The following is a 20,164-nucleotide window of genomic DNA, read 5'->3' as shown; positions in this document are numbered from 1 at the left end:
TCGCTGATGTAATGTATGGCTTGGTTAGTTCGGTTCTAACTGAAACCGAACCGAACCAACCGAGACCAAATTTCCTCGGTTCCAAGTTTTCTAGCTAACCGATCGGTTTTAGTTTATGCTAACCGAATTTTATAAAGAACCGAGGAACCGAACTGAACGGTTTCGGTTAACCGAATACCCAGGTGACCTATAGGAAACCGCTACCATGTGCCTGCCATTATCTGCTTCACCAACGCAAAGCAAATGATAGGCCAGTATTTCTAGATGTCACCATAGTCTCGCTTCATTTCATTCTCCCTGCTCTTTTCAGAGGTGTGGCTGTCTCGAGCGCTGCGTGCGTGAGGTGGATGCTGCTGGGTGCCTATGTGGTGGTTGAGGCAGCAGGCCAGGTAGATGTGTTGGGGAGCCCTTGCGAGGTGCGCGTGTCTCCGAATCGGATGGGTGTGGGTCCCAAATCCTAACAGCAACAACTACTACAAAACAACGTTAAAGAGCATCGAGGATTCCAAAAGCTCCGCCCGACGGCCCGATGGCGACGTAGGTCACGGGTGCCGGGGGACCCCAATTCCAATTCGGCAAACAAACCGCTGGGCTAAATTCAGCCGTCAATTCATAGCCCGCAACCTTTTTTTATTTGAAAAAAATTATTTTCGTAACCTTTCTTTTTTTTAAAAAAAAGTTATAAAGTTATACTCATACTCCTTTCATCTCATAAAAAAAGAGTCGTTATGGAATGCGTGTAAGTTAACGTTCTCAACTTTGACTAGATTTATAGAAAATACGTACAACATTTATATATCCAAATAAGTTTATTAAAAAAGTATATTTAACGATATGTCTAATAATACTAATTATGTATTATAAATATTAATAATTTTTATATACAATTGGTCAAAGTTAAAAAAATTGACTTCTCAGAAAGCGAAAACGACTTCTATTTTGAGACAGATGGAGTAACTTTTAGTAGACAAAACTTATCACTATATTTTCTTAGAAAGTTACAAATTTATACACATAAATTTTATATATGCATGTGATGTTCTATGATATATTTGGTAATGTTCGCGTAGTATAGATATGATATTCTATGATGTATTTTGTAATATCCACGTAATATACATGTGATGTTCTAAATATAATTTGTGATGTTTCATATAGTATACACGTGATATTTTATAATATATTTATGATATTCAGTTAGTATATATACGATGTTGTATGATGTAATTTGTGATGTTTATGTAGTTTTCAAATTAAGAAGTTATTTATTTTTTTAAAAAAATAAAGTTAAAAAAGTCATGATGAGAGGCTACGGTGATAGGTTATTATCATATGAAAAGTTATGCGCATAAGTTATATCTATAGTTTTGTAACTTCCTAAATAAATAAATAAAGTTGTGAAAATGATTTTTTGAAAAGAAGAAAAAAAATCGCGGGAGGTTGCGGGATTGACCACTGGTTTTGAAACAGCTGTCGTTGGCTATTCAGTGGCCTCGGCCGGGGACACGCCCGCAAACGGACCCGGTTGGCATCCCTCCCTTCCCCTCACCGCCGGGCGCCACTTCTCCACTTTGCTCATCCTATCTCCTCACCCGCGCGCTCTCTACCGCTTCTTCCTCTCCCGCGGTAGCAACGTGGTGAGTGAGACCGCCGCTGCTCTGCTGCGGCGGAGGCCCAAGCCGACCGGCGGAGAGCACCCGTCCATGGGCGGCGGATGCTCCTCTAAGCCACCGTCTCTCTCTGCTGCCTCATAATACCCTCTCGCTTTATCCATCTTCTAGCTTCTTCATTCACCCCCTCCAGAATCGGGTCGGGCTTGCCGATGCCGGGGTGCGGAGTAGCGGGGAGAGGTGGTGTGGGGGTGTCGTCGGCCGCACGCCCCACTCCGCCACAAGGGAAGAGCCGCCCCTGCCTCCTCTCGATGCCTATCGCTCGCGGCTACGGTAAGCTTGGCTAAGATGGCACCCGAATTCATACTACTGTAACTGTATGTAGTAGTAGCTTCATCTTCCCTGCATATTTTAAATTCAATCGTAATAAAGTGTCAAATCATTGGAGTAACATACCCAAACTTGATATGACGTTGTAATATACAGGATTACCATAACTGCACTTGATTAGAGTTGCAGTATACATATTGCTCTAATGGACAAATCATTCTTAAAATTAACCCATGCATTATCCATCTTAATTCGAGCAGGACATGAACTAATTATCTATTGAATGGGATATAGTAGTACTACTTCTGTCCTTCAAATATATCAACTTCTACAGTTATCCTATATAAAAAATTTGCAAGTTTCACCGAATTTACAAAAATGGACACCAATATCTATGACAAAAAATTAGTATAATTAGATACGCCATAAAATATATTTTCATAGTGTACTTATTTGGTGTCATAGATGTTGATATTCTTTTCTATAAAATTGGTCAAACTTACAAAAGCGGACTTAGGACAACTCTAGAAGTTGATTCATTTAGGTACAGTGGGAGTATACTATTTGGATAATTGATTGCATGGGACATACTAAATACAACCGGGAAGTTAATATTCTAGATTGGACTCATCTTCTTGAAACTGGCATTTTACAAGCTATATGTTTACTCTACCAAAGCAAATCTAACATGTACCAACTAGCAATTCAGATATAAATTCATGATACCTCTACAGAGGGTGATAGGAGCACCATAAAAGAATTCAATTCAAGGAAAAAAGGTACTTAGTCCAAGTTCCAGTCCACAAATCATGAGTACATTAGTTGCAATTCGCATAAGATTCTGCAACGATGGTTGTGTCGTACTCTTAAGAATTTTTGCATCAATTGCATGTTTGGCACAATTGAGCAGCCTTGCTTATGTTCTATAAAGATTAGTCTTTGTTGCTCCCCTGAACACTTTGCAAGTTGAAATGCTGCAACAGATCATTACTACTTTTCCACTCAAGGCCTCTTCATCTTAAATCTAATGCCTTTTGTATTCTCCAGGGAGGCAACATGAGCCGAGATATTGCACATCACCACAAAGCAAGCCTATGTTACTAGGAGCAAGATTTGGTCGACATGTTACTAGGAGCACAGCTTACCTGCTCCAAAATTCCAGGAGCACTACAATGGCAAGACTACAAAAGTCTGGGCAGTTTCTGCAACCTGTCTTGGACTCTTCAAGAAATTATTTGACTAGGACATTCTACAATGCAAGCATGAAGAGAAGGGTTCTGTCGAGGGTTGAGTGCTTTGTGTCTTCAGATCCAATAAACAATGGTTGGTTGAAACCAAGGAGGTCAGAGAAATTCACTAGTTTGGAGAGTGCATGTGTCCAGCCAGAATACAAACTACCAGTCAGAAAACGTGCTGACTGTAAAGCAGAGCAGTATGAAATTACAGGATCACCTTTGAGCTCTTCAGATGTTCCTGCTGATGTTCCTGCTGATGTTCCATGGTGGCAGGAGTTCCCAAGGCGCTGGATGGTCGTTCTCCTCTGCTTCTTTGCGTTCCTTCTTTGCAATATGGACCGTGTGAGTTAGACAGTAATTCTTGTATTTTGTCTCAATTTTTCTGATAAGAACAGATGGGTTTAAGTCCATTATGCACTTCTCCTTTTCTCTTCCTGAAAACATTTGCTGATTTCTGCCAGGTAAATATGAGCATTGCAATCCTTCCAATGTCGTTAGAGTTCAGCTGGAATCCAGCAACCGTTGGTCTAATCCAATCATCTTTCTTTTGGGGTTACCTTCTCACACAGGTGCTTTGCTATTGCTTGCTGTAGTTTGTTCCGATCTAATTTTTTCAGTGCATTTTGGTATGTAGTTTCTGACATTACAAATGAAAATTGCTGGTGCAGATTCTTGGAGGTATTTGGGCTGACAGGTTTGGTGGTAAGGTAGTACTAGGATTTGGGGTTGTATGGTGGTCACTTGCGACAGTTCTTACACCCCTTGCTGCCAAGATTGGACTTCCATGCTTACTCACCATGCGTGCCTTCATGGGGATAGGCGAGGTTGATGTTTTATACTTGTCTCTACATTTGCGTCCTGTAGAACTTGTGCTATTTATCCCATGTTACACAGGTAGATCAGCATCCATGAAAAGAAGATCTGATGATGAAAAATCCATATTATATGATAGCTGTTGCAATTATACTGCAAATTAAATCAAGTGATATACCATTGCAGTATCTTATCTGGCTTGATAGCATTTTTGGTGAAACTCGAGTGCTTACTGGACATGCAACTTAGTTTGTTAATATTCTTGATGGTGCAGGTGTTGTTAAGGAAAAAGTTTCCTAGTTGCAACAGTACAATGCTGTATCTTTTTGTTTTGTCCACCTTTATATTATTGATTTTCTCATATATATATCTATGGTTTTACAGGGTGTTGCCATGCCTGCTATGAACAACATCCTTTCCAAATGGATCCCAGTCTCAGAGAGAAGCAGATCTCTTGCCTTGGTGTACAGCGGAATGTACCTTGGGTCAGTCACCGGCCTGGCTTTCTCACCTCTGTTGATTAGCAGATTTGGCTGGCCTTCTGTCTTTTATGCATTTGGATCCCTTGGAACCGTTTGGTTTGCACTGTGGCAAAGCAAAGTAAGACCAAATCTTGCACCTATTTCTTACTTTGTGCCTCATATTCTTTGTTCTATATGGGTTCACTTAGTGAACATATGTTAATTATAAAAGTTTGCTTTAGATACCATTTTGTATTATCTGTTGCTGTATCCGCAATGCCCCTTTTTTTGTACTCATTTTGCTTATTTAGCTGAGGGCTTCTGTCTACTCTTATTTAGGCACACAGCTCTCCAGATGATGATCCGGAGATAAGTAAAGCTGAAAAGAGGCATATACTGGGTGGCAGTCCCTTAAAGGAGCCTGTCACTTCCATACCATGGAGGCTGATTCTATCAAAGGCTCCAGTGTGGGCTCTCATAATATCACATTTTTGCCATAACTGGGGAACATTTATTCTTCTAACATGGATGCCCACATACTACAATCAGGTTGCTACAATGTTATGCTGTGAAATGTTTGGCTTTCCTCATTGTTTAAATTATATAATGATATCATATCATGCCATTGGTTGTGCTCCCCAAATCCTTTTATCCAGGTTCTGAAGTTCAATCTAACCGAGTCCGGGCTTCTCTGTGTCTTGCCATGGCTGACAATGGCTGTTTTTGCGAATATTGGTGGATGGATTGCTGATACTCTTGTTCAGAGAGGTATCTCTGTAACAAACGTTCGTAAGGTAAGTTGCCCTTCAGTAATTTTATTTCATGTGTGAATTTATAAGAACAGTTATGCTTAGAGGTACCGATCTTGAAATACTTTATAACCTCACTGATGCAGATCATGCAATCGATTGGTTTCCTTGGACCAGCTTTGTTCTTGACACTGCTGAGCAAAGTTCGTAGTCCAGCCATGGCCGTGTTATGTATGGCATGCAGTCAGGTTTGATGCACTTCAGAACAACCAATCATATGGATTTATAAGTAACTTCCAACAGGCAACAATTGATAACTGGTCTGTTATAAATGTTTGCTGGTTTTACTGTCCATTTTCTCAGGGTAGCGATGCTTTTTCACAGTCTGGCCTGTATTCAAACCACCAAGACATAGGACCACGTTATGCGGTAATATACTCGAGTAGATTTTTGCTGATTTAATGTTCTCTTGTTCACATAAGAGGTTTTTAGTATTAATGCTAGTACTGATCTTCCTTGCTTTCTTTGGGCTTATCATCATAAACAATTGCATCTAATTCATGTCTCCAAAAAAAATTGCAGGGGGTACTTCTTGGACTGTCAAACACTGCTGGCGTGCTTGCAGGAGTTTTTGGTACTGCTGCCACTGGCTACATTCTTCAGAAAGGTAAGAAAGCTTAAAAGTCAAAAGTTTTTTTCTAGTGATGCATTAAAAGTTGTATCTTTCTGTTATTCCAAACAAGACAACTATGAACTAAGGAGCGATGGTCAGGTTGAAAAGGATACCTCGTTGTAGCATAACTATAAAGCATCTTGTATATTCATTCTAATTTTCTAACTATGTCTATTCGGTTATTTTAACTCCAGGTTCTTGGGATAGTGTGTTTAAGGTGTCTGTTGTGCTGTACATAGTAGGAACAGTGGTGTGGAATGTCTTTGCAACTGGAGAGAAAGTTCTCGAATAAACTGTGGACATTCCTATATGCCACTATACGGAAATTGTCCGATTTTGCTGATGTCATTTTGGCCTACAAAATAAGTTTTGGAAGAGATACAGCTGGAAGAAAACTCCATTTTATGCAAGAGATATACCTGCATCTAATGTTTGGGCTATCGGAAGAACCAAATCAAATTAGAGTACTGTGTGAGGTCAAGAAGGTACACTTGGAACTGGAGAAAATTCTTGTACAGAAAGCAACTGCACCAAGGGCACGTCAGATTTTGCAGTTGTTTCTTGAGAAGTCCAGGCTTCTGCCAAGATCACCAATCCACATCTTTTTGTTTTAAAATAATTGGCAGTTAAATCGTGTTTCACCTTGCCTTTGATTAAGGCGCTACAGCTACTGCCAAACTAATGTAGTATTATGTGAGCTTTTCTTATCGAAAACCTAAATGTATGTGCTTCAGATATCTTGAACGTCTCTGTTTGCGTCATTGCTGCTATTGTTTCGTGTAAGCTGCATAATGATATTACATGGTGATGGTGTCATTTTGTTTTGACACGATAGTGCCTGAAGAACAGTAGTAGATTTAATCGACAGAAATCCATTGGCCAAAACTGTGAAAAAGCAAATCAATAATTTGGTTGGTTCAGTGAACCCATAATAATGTTTTTTACTGTTTTACCCCTCAAACTATGTAAATTGGATAGGTCACCCCTAACGAAACTTGAATTTCCCTTTCCTCATATAAAGTTGTATTTTAGTCTGGTTATTTTGATAGAACGGGAGCATCCATGCTACTTTAGCCCCTGAGATAAAAAAAAAATGTATTAAAAAGTTTCAGAATATTTGGCGACACACGTGCCTCTTCTATTACCACACAGAATATATGAATTTAAAACAGTACCTATATAAGGAGGAGCAATAAATACAAGTAGTACTAGGGGTTGAATTGGCTTTGCAATAGATTGGTTGGGTGAAGGAAAAACACACGAGTAGGAAAAGTGAAATAAAAAACGGATAGAGCTTAAAGATAATAGTAGTTCCGGTAATATGACCACTACGGAAAGTTTTTGATGGATAATAATAAATCAAACAAAGCTAACATTAATCATTTAAGGGCAAAATTTTACAACATGGTGGAATATAAGAGAGAAGTAAAAAATTCCCAAAATTTATATTGGATGGAAGTGAAATTTTTATGTTATATAAGGTAGTAAAATAAGCACATCAAATTAAATATATTTTCTAACAAGATCACATAAATAGTATCGGAGCTACAGGTACATGTATGCTTAGTATTAAGACACCAAAGAGCATCTCCACCGGATATCCTATGCAATCTCCTATATACTAAAAAAGTAGCAAAAGTAGCATTTTAGGAGATGAGTGTGCCGTAGCAAATCTCCTATACCTATAATTTTTAAGAGATCTTCTAAAATTTAATAAAAAAAGAGATCTTCTAAAAGAAGCATTCTCTCTTCTAAATAAAGGAGAGAACCCCTCCCCCTATCACTAAAAAAAATAGGAGACAAAGTTTTTTGCAATCTATTGTGGTAGTGTTCTCTCTCTTATATCCTAAACTAATTTTAAGGTACTCTTCTAAAACAACTTATAGGAAATGCAATATAAGAAATCTCGTGGAGATGCTCTAATACGGTGGATCCACTGTCCACACATTGTAGTTGCAGCGTATTGGGTGCAGTGAGGTAGCAGCCGGCTTCAATCCAAAGCTGGAAGCGCGACAAGGGCAAGTTTATTGGTACAGCGTCATGACCTTATAGATTGTCTCCTGTGATGGCACATATGTTTTTTTTTTTCTGATGTGAGAAAAAAAAATGGGAGACAGAGGTCATTGTCTCATGAATGAACCTAAATCTTAGGACTAGAGAGCACTCTGTTAACAATACCTATTTGTCATTACTATTGAATTCAATTTTCTATGGCCACGTTCTGCTGCACTACTTCAGCAGTATTTTTTTAGCGAACGAACAGTATTTTTCTCTCAGAGTATTTCAGCGTAAGCCAAATTTCAGCGAAACGAACAGGACCATGTTCACTGCGGTTGTGATATATTTGTAATGAAAATGTACGGTAACATTTATATAAAAAAAATATGCCACAATAACATTTTGGGTATAGGACCAGAGTACAAGGGAGAATTCTGATGAAGCAATAAAAAAGTAAAACGAACTTTTGGGGTGGGTTGGTACAGGTCGTTCTGATCTAGCATTCTACTGCCTGCTGCCATGGTCACCAGGCGCCAGCCAGCCCATCTTTGCACTGCTTCTCGATAGCTGTCTCTGAACTCCAGTCCAGCGTGGGCAGGACAGCCATGGCTTCCCCATCAATGGCGAGAGAGCCCTCATCCTTTCCAGTGAAGCATTTGGTTTCGAACTTTACCCTGCGCGGAATCAAGCGGGGTATGGGTTACGACGTCTGACGTTACGATGAAGTCTTAATCCTTGCGTTGGTATGGTAATAAAGAGGAGAGGACGGCTGCGTAGGAGGACATACAGGTACCGGCTTGTGCTGCCATTCCCCGCCATCATCCGGATGTGGAGCGCCCGGACTTGAGCAACCACCTCGTCTCCGACGTACACCGGCGCCGCAAACCGCAGGGTCTGGCTCGCGTACAACGCGCCAGGCTGCACCAACCGACAGTGAAGCCAAGCCAAGCCCCGGTGTTAGTCTAGTGCCCATGCTCATGTGCCGTTCGACGAAATGCACAGCGGGGGAAAGAGGTGGAAGCGTACGAAGTGGGCGGCGATAACGGAAGGGAAGACGGAGGCCACGAGCATGCCGTGCACCACGCGGCCGCGCTGGAACCCGCCCACCTCCCGGGCGATCCCGTCGTCGAGGTGCACCGGGTTGCGGTCGCCGCTCACCGCCGCGTACGCCGCCACGTCCGCTCCCGTGAAGTGCCGCCGCTCGCGCACGGCGTCGCCTACCCTCAGCACCCGGTTTGGCGAGGACGCGGCCGTCGTTGAGGCGGTGCGAACGACAGGGAGGATCGCGCGGACCAGGCGCATCGCGGTCGCCCAGGGCCCAGCACGGACGAGGGATCAGATCCAATCTTGTCCTATGATGAGGGAGAGCAGAGCATGATCTCCTTACCCTTTAAGACTTTTTCCCGTGTGTTATTATAAAATATCGTAATTTTCTATGTGCCTCTAAAAAAATTCAGCGGTCTTCAGCGCCACTACTTCAACTTTTTTTTATCTTCCATGTCATTTCCGTCAGTTTGGACTCTAACGCCGTCAATCTACAGGTGTGAACAGACGAAAATGCCCTTAAGTTCAAATATGTTATTAATTTTTTTGAGCATCTTAACGACTTCAAATAAAAAAACTCAAAACTAGAAAGTTGTAGATCTCGTCGAGATCTATAATTTTCATATAAAAATTATTTTTATTTAATTCCGTAAAAAAATATGATTTGATATAATTAATATATCTTAGAAAAATCATATTTTTTTTATGGAATTAAATGAAAAAAAAATATATGAAAATTATAGATCTCGACGAGATCTACAACTTTCTAGTTTTGAGTTTTTTCATTTGAAGTCATTAAGATGCTAAAAAAAATTAATAACATATTTGAACTTAAGGGCATTTTCGTCTTTTCACACCTGCAGTTTGACGGCGTTAGAGCCCAAACTGACGGAAGTGGCATGGATGACACGAAAAAGTTAGAGTAGTGGCGTTGAAGACCACTGAATTTTTTCAGAGACACACAGGAGATTACGATATTTTATAATGACACACAGGGAAAAGTCTCTTCCCCTTTTGGCCTGGATTAACGGAAAGGCTTAACGAAAGAATCTGGTTACTGAAGTAAGAACTGGTTGGCCTACTCATCAGTTTATTAGAGCATCTATAGGGTCTATTTTTATTACTCCCTCCGTCCATAAAAAAATACAATTAAGAGATCCATGCCGGTCAACTTTGTTCAACTTTGATCAAGTCTATAATAAATAGTATTAGCATTTATGTCTTCAAATAAATTCATGATGAAAATATATTCTATAATTAGTCTAATGCTATTTATTTTATATAAACAAATATTAATAGTTTTTAATATAACTCCCGTCAAAACTTAAATTGGTTGACTCCTCGTTGCGAGAACTGCATTTATTTGAGGTAGAGAGTACAACTCTAACAATACTATCTGCCTACTTTTGCAACGACATACGAGACCCAGGCGCGAGCTGCATCCGTGGCGGTGCTGGAGCAAAAGAGGCGGACCGGTGGAGCATGAGCAGGGAGGAAGCCTGTGCTTTCCGTGGAGGGACGACGAGTAGGGGGAGAGAGTGTGAAAAGAGAAGATGAGATGCGGGCCCTGCAAGGCAGTGTCGTAGGGGCATTTTGGTCCATATCAAATTACAATTATCTCTTTGTGGGCCCAAACGTTGTTGGATACGCAAAATAAAGCATGGTTCAAATAACACAAACTATAATAATTTATTTACAACCGAGGGAATATATGTAGATGTATATATTGATTATCCTACTTATGAAGCATATGCATAGCCGATTCTTTAGGGGAAATGTTTTTCCATGTACATTTTTTGAAATATTATTCTCCTTGTACGTGACTATGTGAAACGTGAAATGGAAGGAGCATGTAGAAACTAATTCTCTATAAATTTTAGCATGGAAAATACATTGGGACGTATGGTAAATAACTCTAAGAGTTGCTCTAGCAACTGACCAATAATCATCCCTAATATAAAAGTATCGGTGACCACCAATATTACTTTTTGGTATTATTTGTAGAGTTATTACAACAAATCACTAATATATCAACCCCAATACACACTTACATAAGGAACCTGCATATCAATACTCCCCTACCTCTTGTACTAGTTTGGCTTCCCTCCTCCGCGACATCCTCCTTGTACTAGTTTGGCTTCTTTTCTCCACGACCTCCTTCTTCTCCACCATGACCTTCTCTCATGCCGTCCTTCACTCCCCACGATTTCTCCCATGCCGTCCTCGTGACCTCCTGCATGGCTCTCGCCCGCCGCCCTTCTCTCCCCGCGACCTCCTCCTCCTACTCACGCCGCCCTTCTCTCCCGCGACCTCCTCCACCGCTCTCTCACCGTCCTTCTCACCCCACGACCTCCTTCTCCACCATGCTTCTCTCGTGTCGTTCTTCTCTCCCCCATGACCTCCTCCACCATGGCCTTCTCTCTCTCCCGCCGTCCCTAGACTAGATTTGTTTAGCGCATGTTGGCCTCAGCGTCAACAAGGCACGCACAGAGACCTAGATCTGTCACATATCGCGGGCCTCCTGTGCACGTGCGGAGGTAGATGGCAACAGTTGGCTCGCCCAAAAAAGGGTGGGCCGTGGGCCCAAGCTATTGGAGGAGATGCTCCTCTCTCTTTTGTTTGAGGGAAGATAGAATATATATTGATGGTAAAAAAAGAAAGACCTATTGAGAAAATTGTTGGAGCAATAAAATTAGCTTAACTCCCCGGTATGATAGTTTTATACGAACTCCCTCTATTGGAGCAACAAAATTACCCTAACTCCCCTAGTATGACAATATAAAGATAGAGGGAGTTATTTAACTACCCCAGTATGACAGTTCTACGGGAACAGAGGTACTTCCTCCATCATAAATTATAAGACGTTTAACTTTTTTGACCCTAAATTTGACCACTCGTCTTAGCTCAAAAAATGTATGCAAACATCGTCAAATTTAAGTCATTTTTAAATAACTTTTATTAATAAAGCAAGCCACGACAAAAAAAAAAGTGATATTTTGCATAAATTTTGAATAAGACGAGTGGTACTTGATGTAAAAAAAAGTCAAACGTCTTATAATTTGAAATGTAGTTATTTGAGAACTGCTAGAGATGCTCTAGTGGCCCTAATATGTACACTCGCTGAACTCAACGTGCCTGTAGTTAAATTGATTCGAGTCATTGATAGAAAATGAAGCTTGTGGCATAAACTTTTGGTTCAGAAAGGCTCTAGTTTTGAGTTTTTTTTTAAAAAAAAATGTATATATATATATTCTTATTAGGAAGACACGGATGAAACCGCTTGGTGCATATGAATCAGATACACTGAAATCCTTGTTCTATATTTTGACAATACAAAATGTACTAGATTTGAAATCCTAAAAATACATATCCTGGTGAATAATGGCCAACCACATTGAAGCGAATTCGACAGTAGCCACTTTGTGAACTGGAAAAATAATTAACATCATTCATGGGCCCAAAAACTAGTGTTGCATTCGTGACACAAATGTAGAACCACTTCGGCCTAACTCTTTGATTCCGCCATGCGGGCTTTGTACAGGCAGATATAAGCCATGTGCCAGTCACCTGTATAGACAAACACTAGTCTGCATTAAAATCGTTCATGACATATTTCATTTGATGTGTAAGACGGTTGCTCACCTCCACCAGATAGTTTCAAAATGTCTTCCTCCTTGCGAATGTTTGGATTGTCATCATCAAACTCGATCCATTTTCCTGATGGTCAATATGAAATTTCAGTAACTATATATAATAATAAAGTGAAACAGTTTATTATAGTATCTGGGCTGTAATACTAGTTGACTGACCGTCATCTTGCCTAACCCAGCCAACATAGTGGCCAGAGTCTGCACTTCTTCCCTTGTGTGTCAAGACAGCAACCAAATCATAGACGCCAGTTAATTGTTTCTTTGGTAGAGAAGACTCAGCTGCATTTAACACATGAGCAAACTTAGTTTAAAAGCTAGTAAGATAACACTAGCAGTGTCCTCGATCATTACAGGGGTGAAACTTTTTGGATCTTAAAAATATAATCCCAAGAAATAAAGTTTGACAACAAGGCAATCACACACTTCTATCATTACAAAATGAGGGCAGAAACAAACAACTTGCCTTTGTCAATGTCCATACTGGACGATTCCCCAGCACTACTTGATGACTCCTGAAATGAAATGCCATAATTGCATGACAATGGATTGAAGATCCAAAAACTGAAAGCTTAATGTGACAGAGTTGATCCATTTATTTCTTCACAGCTATTATTTATGATTCGATGATACCCTGGGTACAACACAACCATTACCTCATTTTCTTTTGAGCTGCTAGCTTTCCCATGTGCTTTCAATCCGAACTTTGCATTTTCTGCATCTCTCAGCATCTTTACATGCAAATTGAGCATCCAAAATTAATACTGCAACAATAATGTTGGCAACTCAAAACTGAATAGTGAAAAGAGAAAGCACCTGCCGAGGAGCTTGGAGTTTCTGTTTCAGTTCATCAGAGCAAAATTCATAAACATCCAGTTCCAGTGGGTAATCAACTTTCTGGAAATAAAATAAAACACAAAAGAGAATTATTTTAGCAAATAAGGAAAAACATGTCTAACACCATAGTAGTAGAGACAAAAATGACAAGATTCCATATAAAACCTAGTTGCTATAATCATCAAATCATTGTTCAAGGGAAGGGAGTAAAAGAAACTAACATACTCGTAAAATCTTTGCCTTTTGGTTTGATTCCCTTTTCCAAAAGAAACGAACGAACTGCACAGTCAAGTACCTAAAGGAAGGAGTATTATGTAATTTTTTTTCTGTATAAACGAGGACACAAGTGAAATGCAAAGATTAATGTACTTGCCTAGGCAGCTCATTTATTCTTGATTCTCTAGTATAAACTGCAGTTCGACCCAGTGTAGGTGAAGCTTTCTCAAGTTCTGTCTTCAAGCCCTGTACAAAGAAAATGCGAATGATTGAGATCTTTCATCTTATGAAAATTCTGAAGGAAATCTGTAGAAACTAATGTGACAGGACATGACAAGATATTCTATTTTATTCTCCCTTTCCCCTCCCACAGAAGACACAAGAACAGCACAAAATGCAACAGCGCCCACCTCTTTCAATGCATCAATAACAAAAAAAAGGGGTTCTTGGAGGTGTGCTTGAACAAGCGTCATCTTTCATTTTAGGAAAGAATGGAGGAGGCAGGTGATAGTTGCAGGTTATTTCTGAAAAAACTAGATTATCTGACTTCTACAAATTTGAAGTTTCAGTTATACATACCAGAAAAAACTGGTTATAGAACTTGGGATACAACATAGGGTGGGGGTGGCACAACATTACTTACATGCTTAATTCCCTCATGAAGATGGTTCACATCTTGAGATATATGACACTTAAGGGAATAAACTGATTCTGTCTCCGTGCTCTCCTCACCACTTTCTGCACAGTGGACCCTATAGAAGTAAAAGCATTCATCAACAAATATGAAATATCACAAGTTCACTGCAAGCAATTCATCTTTGTAACATGCATATCCAGTCTACCAGACGTTATGACAAATACCAAATGGTTATCCATAGAAACAGAATATGAAACACCTACTAACAATAAGATAAAGACCAATTATAAACATAAAATAAGATGATGTTGTATGTTGGATCCATCTGTGTTCTGTATAAGATGTATAAAACAGAATCATTAGCATTGTGTTAATATAGCAGGGTTCTTTTTGGCGGGTATCTAATTTGCATGTGGTCACGTAATCTTTTGCTGGTTTGAACTGGCCCTGTACCATATTTTTTTTTCTATAATGATATGCTATTATGCGCACCTCTCCTGCCTGTTTGAGTAAAAAATAAACAGTCGCACCAAACTACAATTGTACAACAAAAAGTAACATACAAATATATAGGGAATATAATACAAGGGAGGAGGGAGAGAACCTGCTCACGAGATCTATCCCAAATAGTTGCTTCATCGGAAGAACTGCAGATTCACTATAGGAAAAAAAAAAGTAGGCAAAGTAGCCAAATATTGCCATAAAAATTACAGGGAGTCCACTCTACTTTGTAGAATTTAAAAAAGGGACCACAAAGATAAATACGATAAATATAAATGGTGACAGGGTGAAGTGCCATTAGTTGACAACAAACAGGTTACCTTGAATCTGAGGTAAGAGTTTGAGAAAGTGTATACACCAACTGTGTCCAGCATTCTTCTGCATCCTGTATTTTTTTTTAAATGAACATCATTACAGAAATTCAAGAGTAGATAACAAAACTTAAACGTAGGTGATTAGACGGAACCTGTTGCATGTAGACATTATTATGCTGCTGCGCAAATTGCGGGTATTTTTTACGCAGTGTCTGCTCAAAGCCAGACAAAAAAAAGAACTGTCAGTATTATACATATTTTACCCTCACGAGCCCTCAAAATCTACAACAACAACAACAACAACAAAGCCTTTAAGTCCCAAACAAGTTGGGGGTTGGCCCTCAAAATCTACCAACCAACCAAACTAGATCACATAATTCAATTAGGACTTCATAATACAATTCCATAATCATGGCAATATATAAAGGGCGTACCCAGTACAGAGAGTGCGGGGTCTGGGGAAGGGTGTTAGTGGCAATATATAGTGAGGAAATTAAAGTCCATATTTTCTTGAACTATCAAAACAGTAACAGAGTACTTGAAACAGTAAGCTATGTTCCCTCTGTTTTCAAATATTAGCGGTTGTTAGAATTTTTATGATCTCCAATAACTATAAGAATATCCATGATCTTCAATGAGGAGGTCTAACTATATTTTATTAATAATAAAATGTAATATCATACCGTGAGTCTATTTAATCACAAATCTAAGGCCCTGTTTGTTTCCACGATCGACCAACGCGCGACCACGATTAAGCGAACGAGGCTCGGATGCTGCGTTCGCGATTTCTCATCGCGCAGTTCATTTTTCTGCGGTTCACGTAGCGCGCGGTCGTCCAACACGCGTCGAACGCGGACCGTTCGGCGGGATTTTTTTGCGTTCTCCGCTGAAATGTGCTGCCGACGCAGAACCAAACAGGGCCTAATGATGCAGTCACTAGTTTGCATAAACTAATAGTAAAATTCAAATGTCTGAACAAACAAATGCCATGGACATTCACATTTTCAAGAGAGTTCCCCTCATCTGACTCGTAGAATTTCAAGGACAATAATGATGAAATGAGCTCTTCTGCACCAGAACTAAGAAAAAATATACTTTACTAGCCTAGATACAACAGCTTAATGATGGTGCGCTTACCTGCAAGAATTGTAGGGGTGCAACAGGGCGAACACTTTGATCAAGATCACCAAAGGTATTACGAGTAGCAAGAGTCAAATTATGAGAAGCTTGGTCAATGCCATTACCTCTTACAGTATCTGGATAGCTGGGCAAGTAGAAAAGAATGATATCAAACACCAAATCGAAAGCCTCTTCAAAATTAATACATAGGAAATTTTAGGTTAAACCTTAGCAGCGCTGACTTCAGCTCTGGAACAGAATGCAGACATTGCAATGTGGAATTCATATAGCATGTATTCCCAAGATTATAAAGACCAGCACTGTGACCCTAAATATTAGAAGGGCAAACTCATTTCAGTAAAGATGATAAATACTAGCAACAAAAAGATAAAAAAAATGTAACATCACTGATACTAATCACAGCAACGGCAGGATATGATTTCAATATTGACAGCTAATCATGCAAGAAGAGACAATATCTATCATAAATTTAACAAAATTGGCTTGTACATCAGGATGATCTTACTTGTGAATAAAGTTCCTACTCTTAGATGTCAATTTAGACTGTTCTATTATAAATACATTAAAAAATCCCAAGTTGCTAAAGAATATGTTTTCAAGTTACCATCACCCAATGCCATTAGGACACACAAAGCATATGCTCCCATTTCATGTATGTGCACAGGAAGCATACTGTCATGACGTGTACACGCGATCAGCTATGATTAGCAAATTAACCATTCATTCTTTAACAGATAAGGTAATAACTAACAAACTAAGAATAGGCAGCACATGCACAGAATGATATCCAGTATGTACCAGTGCAACCACTTGCTCTTCTTCTGGTAGATCCTCAACAAACACTGGACCTTTCTCTGGAGCTTTCACAATCTCATCAGCCGTGCCTATCATCATCAACTTTTGGCCCTACAGAGCGCATTTCAAATTCAGTTCTAATTTGAGGCAACATAATACAGCATTTGAGCACTTGATGACTTGATACAACAAAATATGAGCACAGAAAATAAGTCAAGCATCTCACATCTTTCACTCCCAAAGTAGACCAATCTGCATCATCCTGTATTATGCACAACAAACATGTCATCCAGTTATTACAATGTATGAATGCCCAATGGACACAAATGAATCTATAAGCACTCAACAAAATAGTATACCTTCAATATTCCACCCTTCACCATAATTTTTTGGCGTTCAGGTGGCACACCAGTAAGTGTGTACAGCTGACTCTTGAAAACAATCGGAGGCTGGCTAGTGTCAATCTCTATGCCTGGAAAGACCTCCTTCTGCCATTTCACGCTTACTGGAAATCATTCAAAAACCATTAGCTATAGCATGAAAGAAAATATGTCTGCGCACACATGGAACTAATATTACGAAGTAGGCCATAACTCCAAATTCTGGTGTTAAAACAGAAGCTTATCTCCAGTAATTAGAGATGGATAAAATTGCCTTCCTTCTATGATTTGTAAATATATTAAGACAACTTGTAAAGAAAATCAACAAGAAGTTTCATGCAAAATGATTTATTGAGCACTGTAGCAAAACAAGGAGCTAGTAGAGAATGCCAAATATTGCACCAGAAATATTCATATAGCATGATCCAGATAACAATATATGAAATGAAGCAAAAGAATAAGAGCAAGGAACTCTTACGGACAGATGCAACACTATCATAACAGAATTCTACACACAACTGCACATCAAGTGAATAATCAGCTTGCAAAAATGAATGTAAAACTTACTGGTTTTCAATTTTTCTATAATAAATTAATAATGGAACAGGTGGAGCAAGGAGCATTATACACACAAAACACAAACAATCCACACCGCAAAACAAAGACATCAGGTTTGCAATTCAGCCTATGTTCGCTATACATGTCTTATATTTTCTAGGATTTATCATATTCAGTGAGCCCTAGCAACAAGCCTAAGCACAAGTGGCATGGTTCCACTGAAGGGCAGTGTACAAGGCCCAGTTGGCTGCTTTTGGTGGGCAGTGAAAAATTCATGGCATCAAAGAGAATACATTTAACACAATGCGTAAAAGAGGAATGAAACCATTGACACCTATAACTTTGAGCCTAGAACTGAGCGCCACACTCACCTACAACCACCACCTCTGTGTTTCAAAGCCAGAACACCAAGATACCACAGGGTCCCACATTGCAATTCCAGCTAAATATCTCAGTCACAGTCACAGACAACTGGGGTTCAGGACCTCATGCTAGTGCAACCGTATGCAGGTGACAAAAGGCAAATGCAGTGTTCACCTCCATGAGCCAAATGTAACCATACAGCAATAAGTCACAGCATGCCCCCACACTAATAGGCAAAAAACAGAAATCCAAAAAATGAAAACAAGGGTTATGTTTGTTGATTTGTTGGTATTCTACAATATCAAAGCAAGTCAGAGTAGCTCAGTCTTATGTCGTCTATATCTCCATTTTGGATGTGAGCCAGAAACCATTGTCATAAGTGGCGGCGTGTTTAGCACTTAAATTAAGCAAACAAACATCAAGGAATATGGGCAATTAGGAACACAACTTTGTCATGGCCCTGCCCGAAATTAGGTCCCTCCAACTACTATGGATCAAAAAAACACTTTGCAAGAGGGGACACACAACACATACAATTATTCTAGCGTAGTACCTATAGTTCCTCTGTCATGGACCCAAAAGACACCAGAGCACACATCCGCAAGCAGCAAAGGCAAATGCAGCAAGGGAGCCTAGAGCGCCATGTAGCACCTCTGTGAGCGTGGAGTCTGGCATCCAGAACCAAACCCTATGTTCCCAAGCAAACTTCCGGAACCACCAAAACAATCCCGAAGCAACCCGCGACGCTACGGCGCCACAACAGCAATCCATCGCCGCAATCCGATCCCCGAACTTCCCCTCGACCAAGAGACCAATCGAACCGAGCAGAGGCCCCCCTACGGGCGCACGCGGAGCACGTATTAGTAGAAAAAAATAATAATAACCTACCGCCGCCGATTCGACCCAGAACCGGAGGACTCGTGGGCGATGAGATCAATACCACGGCCCTAGAAATCGACAGCCCGGGGCGGGAAAGGAGGAGGAGGGGAGAGAGGAGCTCACCGGTCGGCATGGCGGCTGTGCGTGACGCTGTGGAAACGGGGTTTACTTGCTGGAGGAGAAAGGAACGGGGGCAGCACAGGCACAGGCACAGGCAATGAGAAGGGTGGAGAGCGCACGGGGGCAGCGGATGTTTTATGCGGACGCTTCCTCGCTTGGAGACGCCGTAATCCAATAACCCAGCCGGAGCAATTCTGCTGCCCGGTGGCTTCCACCCGTGGGCCGTGAAGTGCTGAGGGCCCATTGAGTACGCACGCCATCAATATTAATATTTATTTATTTATAATAGTGCTCCGGCAGGGATTCTTTTTTTAAAGCAAATATGACCGTGCATTGGATGTACTGCTTGTTGACGATCACCCGAACGATCTACGTTTTAGAGATTTATTTAACGATCATGATTTATTTAATGAGCATGCCTGTCGACTAAAGATGTTTAGCAGTCCACCGACAATGCGATGATAGATTGATTGGTAGAGGTGCGCGTGATCGGGAACTAGTTGGTAATAGAGACACAAGACACAAGATTTATACAGCTCAGGCCGTCGATATGACGTAAAACCCTACGTCATGTGCTCTGTTGGTTTGTATTGCTGGAATACGAAATGAGATGTGGGATGGGGATGCTGACTAGGGGACTCCTGTCCCTCCTTATATACTCTGAAGGGGTTTGGTTATAAGAAAAGTTTTCTAGTCGGTTATATGGTAAGTTACAATATCCATAAGGGTCGTAGTAAATCAAATCTTCTAGATGTCTTGTGGTATACATCGAACAGTGTCATGTGCCGTAAATCTTGAATTTTGTGGGCTGAACCGTCCCTAACCGTGCGGGCCATGTTCCTTGTCGTGGGTATTTACTATTTA

General features: G+C 40.3%; 3 protein-coding genes across 5 annotated transcripts; 1 reads left to right on the top strand and 2 right to left on the bottom strand.

Moving 5' to 3' along the window:
- The first annotated feature begins 1,515 nt into the window (after positions 1 to 1,515).
- Positions 1,516 to 6,608, top strand: LOC136450026 (probable anion transporter 4, chloroplastic). The gene is made up of 11 exons (XM_066450280.1): positions 1,516 to 1,943; positions 2,988 to 3,517; positions 3,637 to 3,744; positions 3,844 to 3,999; positions 4,373 to 4,588; positions 4,789 to 4,998; positions 5,106 to 5,243; positions 5,345 to 5,446; positions 5,562 to 5,627; positions 5,781 to 5,865; positions 6,066 to 6,608. Exons 1-11 carry the CDS (start codon positions 1,823 to 1,825, stop codon positions 6,161 to 6,163), a joined length of 1,830 nt encoding a protein of 609 aa, XP_066306377.1. The 5' UTR covers positions 1,516 to 1,822; the 3' UTR covers positions 6,164 to 6,608.
- A 1,584-nt stretch (positions 6,609 to 8,192) lies between these two features.
- LOC136452278 (3-hydroxyacyl-[acyl-carrier-protein] dehydratase, mitochondrial-like) lies at positions 8,193 to 9,236 on the bottom strand. 2 transcript variants are annotated; one of them, XM_066452901.1, is made up of 3 exons: positions 8,896 to 9,236; positions 8,663 to 8,787; positions 8,193 to 8,543 (listed from the first exon to the last, which is right to left on the bottom strand). In XM_066452901.1, exons 1-3 carry the CDS (start codon positions 9,169 to 9,171, stop codon positions 8,393 to 8,395), a joined length of 552 nt encoding a protein of 183 aa, XP_066308998.1. In that variant the 5' UTR covers positions 9,172 to 9,236; the 3' UTR covers positions 8,193 to 8,392. The 2 variants fall into 2 exon arrangements, with proteins under 2 accessions (XP_066308998.1, XP_066308997.1); XM_066452900.1 differs by having other exon boundaries at positions 8,197 to 8,543; positions 8,657 to 8,787.
- A 2,908-nt stretch (positions 9,237 to 12,144) lies between these two features.
- On the bottom strand, positions 12,145 to 19,431 carry LOC136452277 (ubiquitin carboxyl-terminal hydrolase 6-like). Of its 2 annotated transcripts, none has more exons than XM_066452898.1 (18): positions 19,304 to 19,431; positions 17,360 to 17,505; positions 17,227 to 17,262; positions 17,004 to 17,111; positions 16,412 to 16,512; positions 16,203 to 16,329; positions 15,218 to 15,277; positions 15,072 to 15,136; positions 14,855 to 14,908; positions 14,257 to 14,365; positions 13,771 to 13,859; positions 13,623 to 13,692; positions 13,377 to 13,457; positions 13,217 to 13,291; positions 13,027 to 13,075; positions 12,723 to 12,842; positions 12,556 to 12,630; positions 12,145 to 12,480 (listed from the first exon to the last, which is right to left on the bottom strand). In XM_066452898.1, exons 1-18 carry the CDS (start codon positions 19,311 to 19,313, stop codon positions 12,419 to 12,421), a joined length of 1,437 nt encoding a protein of 478 aa, XP_066308995.1. In that variant the 5' UTR covers positions 19,314 to 19,431; the 3' UTR covers positions 12,145 to 12,418. The 2 variants fall into 2 exon arrangements, with proteins under 2 accessions (XP_066308995.1, XP_066308996.1); XM_066452899.1 differs by lacking the exon at positions 19,304 to 19,431 and adding an exon at positions 18,953 to 19,109.
- Positions 19,432 to 20,164: the final 733 nt, after the last annotated feature.

This window comes from Miscanthus floridulus, chromosome 5, assembly GCF_019320115.1.
Source record: "Miscanthus floridulus cultivar M001 chromosome 5, ASM1932011v1, whole genome shotgun sequence".
In the NCBI taxonomy this organism is placed as follows: Eukaryota; Viridiplantae; Streptophyta; class Magnoliopsida; order Poales; family Poaceae; genus Miscanthus; species Miscanthus floridulus.
Note: the sequence above shows the minus strand (reverse complement) of the source record. Positions and strands in the feature narration are given on the sequence as shown.

What these genes read in the sequence shown, in the direction of transcription:
- LOC136452277 (XM_066452898.1), bottom strand. An exon ending in ATAATGTCTACATGCAACAG is followed by an intron (nt 15,137 to 15,217) that starts GTTCCGTCTAAT and finishes AAAAAAATACAG; the next exon opens with GATGCAGAAGAATGCTGGAC. An exon ending in TTCATGAGGGAATTAAGCAT is followed by an intron (nt 13,860 to 14,256) that starts GTAAGTAATGTT and finishes TTCTTTGTACAG; the next exon opens with GGCTTGAAGACAGAACTTGA.
- LOC136452278 (XM_066452900.1), bottom strand. Translation starts at nt 9,171, where the DNA reads ATGCGCCTGGTCCGCGCGATCCTCCCTGTCGTTCGCACCGCCTCAACG. An exon ending in CCGTTATCGCCGCCCACTTC is followed by an intron (nt 8,788 to 8,895) that starts GTACGCTTCCAC and finishes CGGTTGGTGCAG; the next exon opens with CCTGGCGCGTTGTACGCGAG. An exon ending in GGCAGCACAAGCCGGTACCT is followed by an intron (nt 8,544 to 8,656) that starts GTATGTCCTCCT and finishes GATTCCGCGCAG; the next exon opens with GGTAAAGTTCGAAACCAAAT.
- LOC136450026 (XM_066450280.1), top strand. Translation starts at nt 1,823, where the DNA reads ATGCCGGGGTGCGGAGTAGCGGGGAGAGGTGGTGTGGGGGTGTCGTCG. An exon ending in CTGTAACAAACGTTCGTAAG is followed by an intron (nt 5,244 to 5,344) that starts GTAAGTTGCCCT and finishes TCACTGATGCAG; the next exon opens with ATCATGCAATCGATTGGTTT. An exon ending in TATGTATGGCATGCAGTCAG is followed by an intron (nt 5,447 to 5,561) that starts GTTTGATGCACT and finishes CCATTTTCTCAG; the next exon opens with GGTAGCGATGCTTTTTCACA.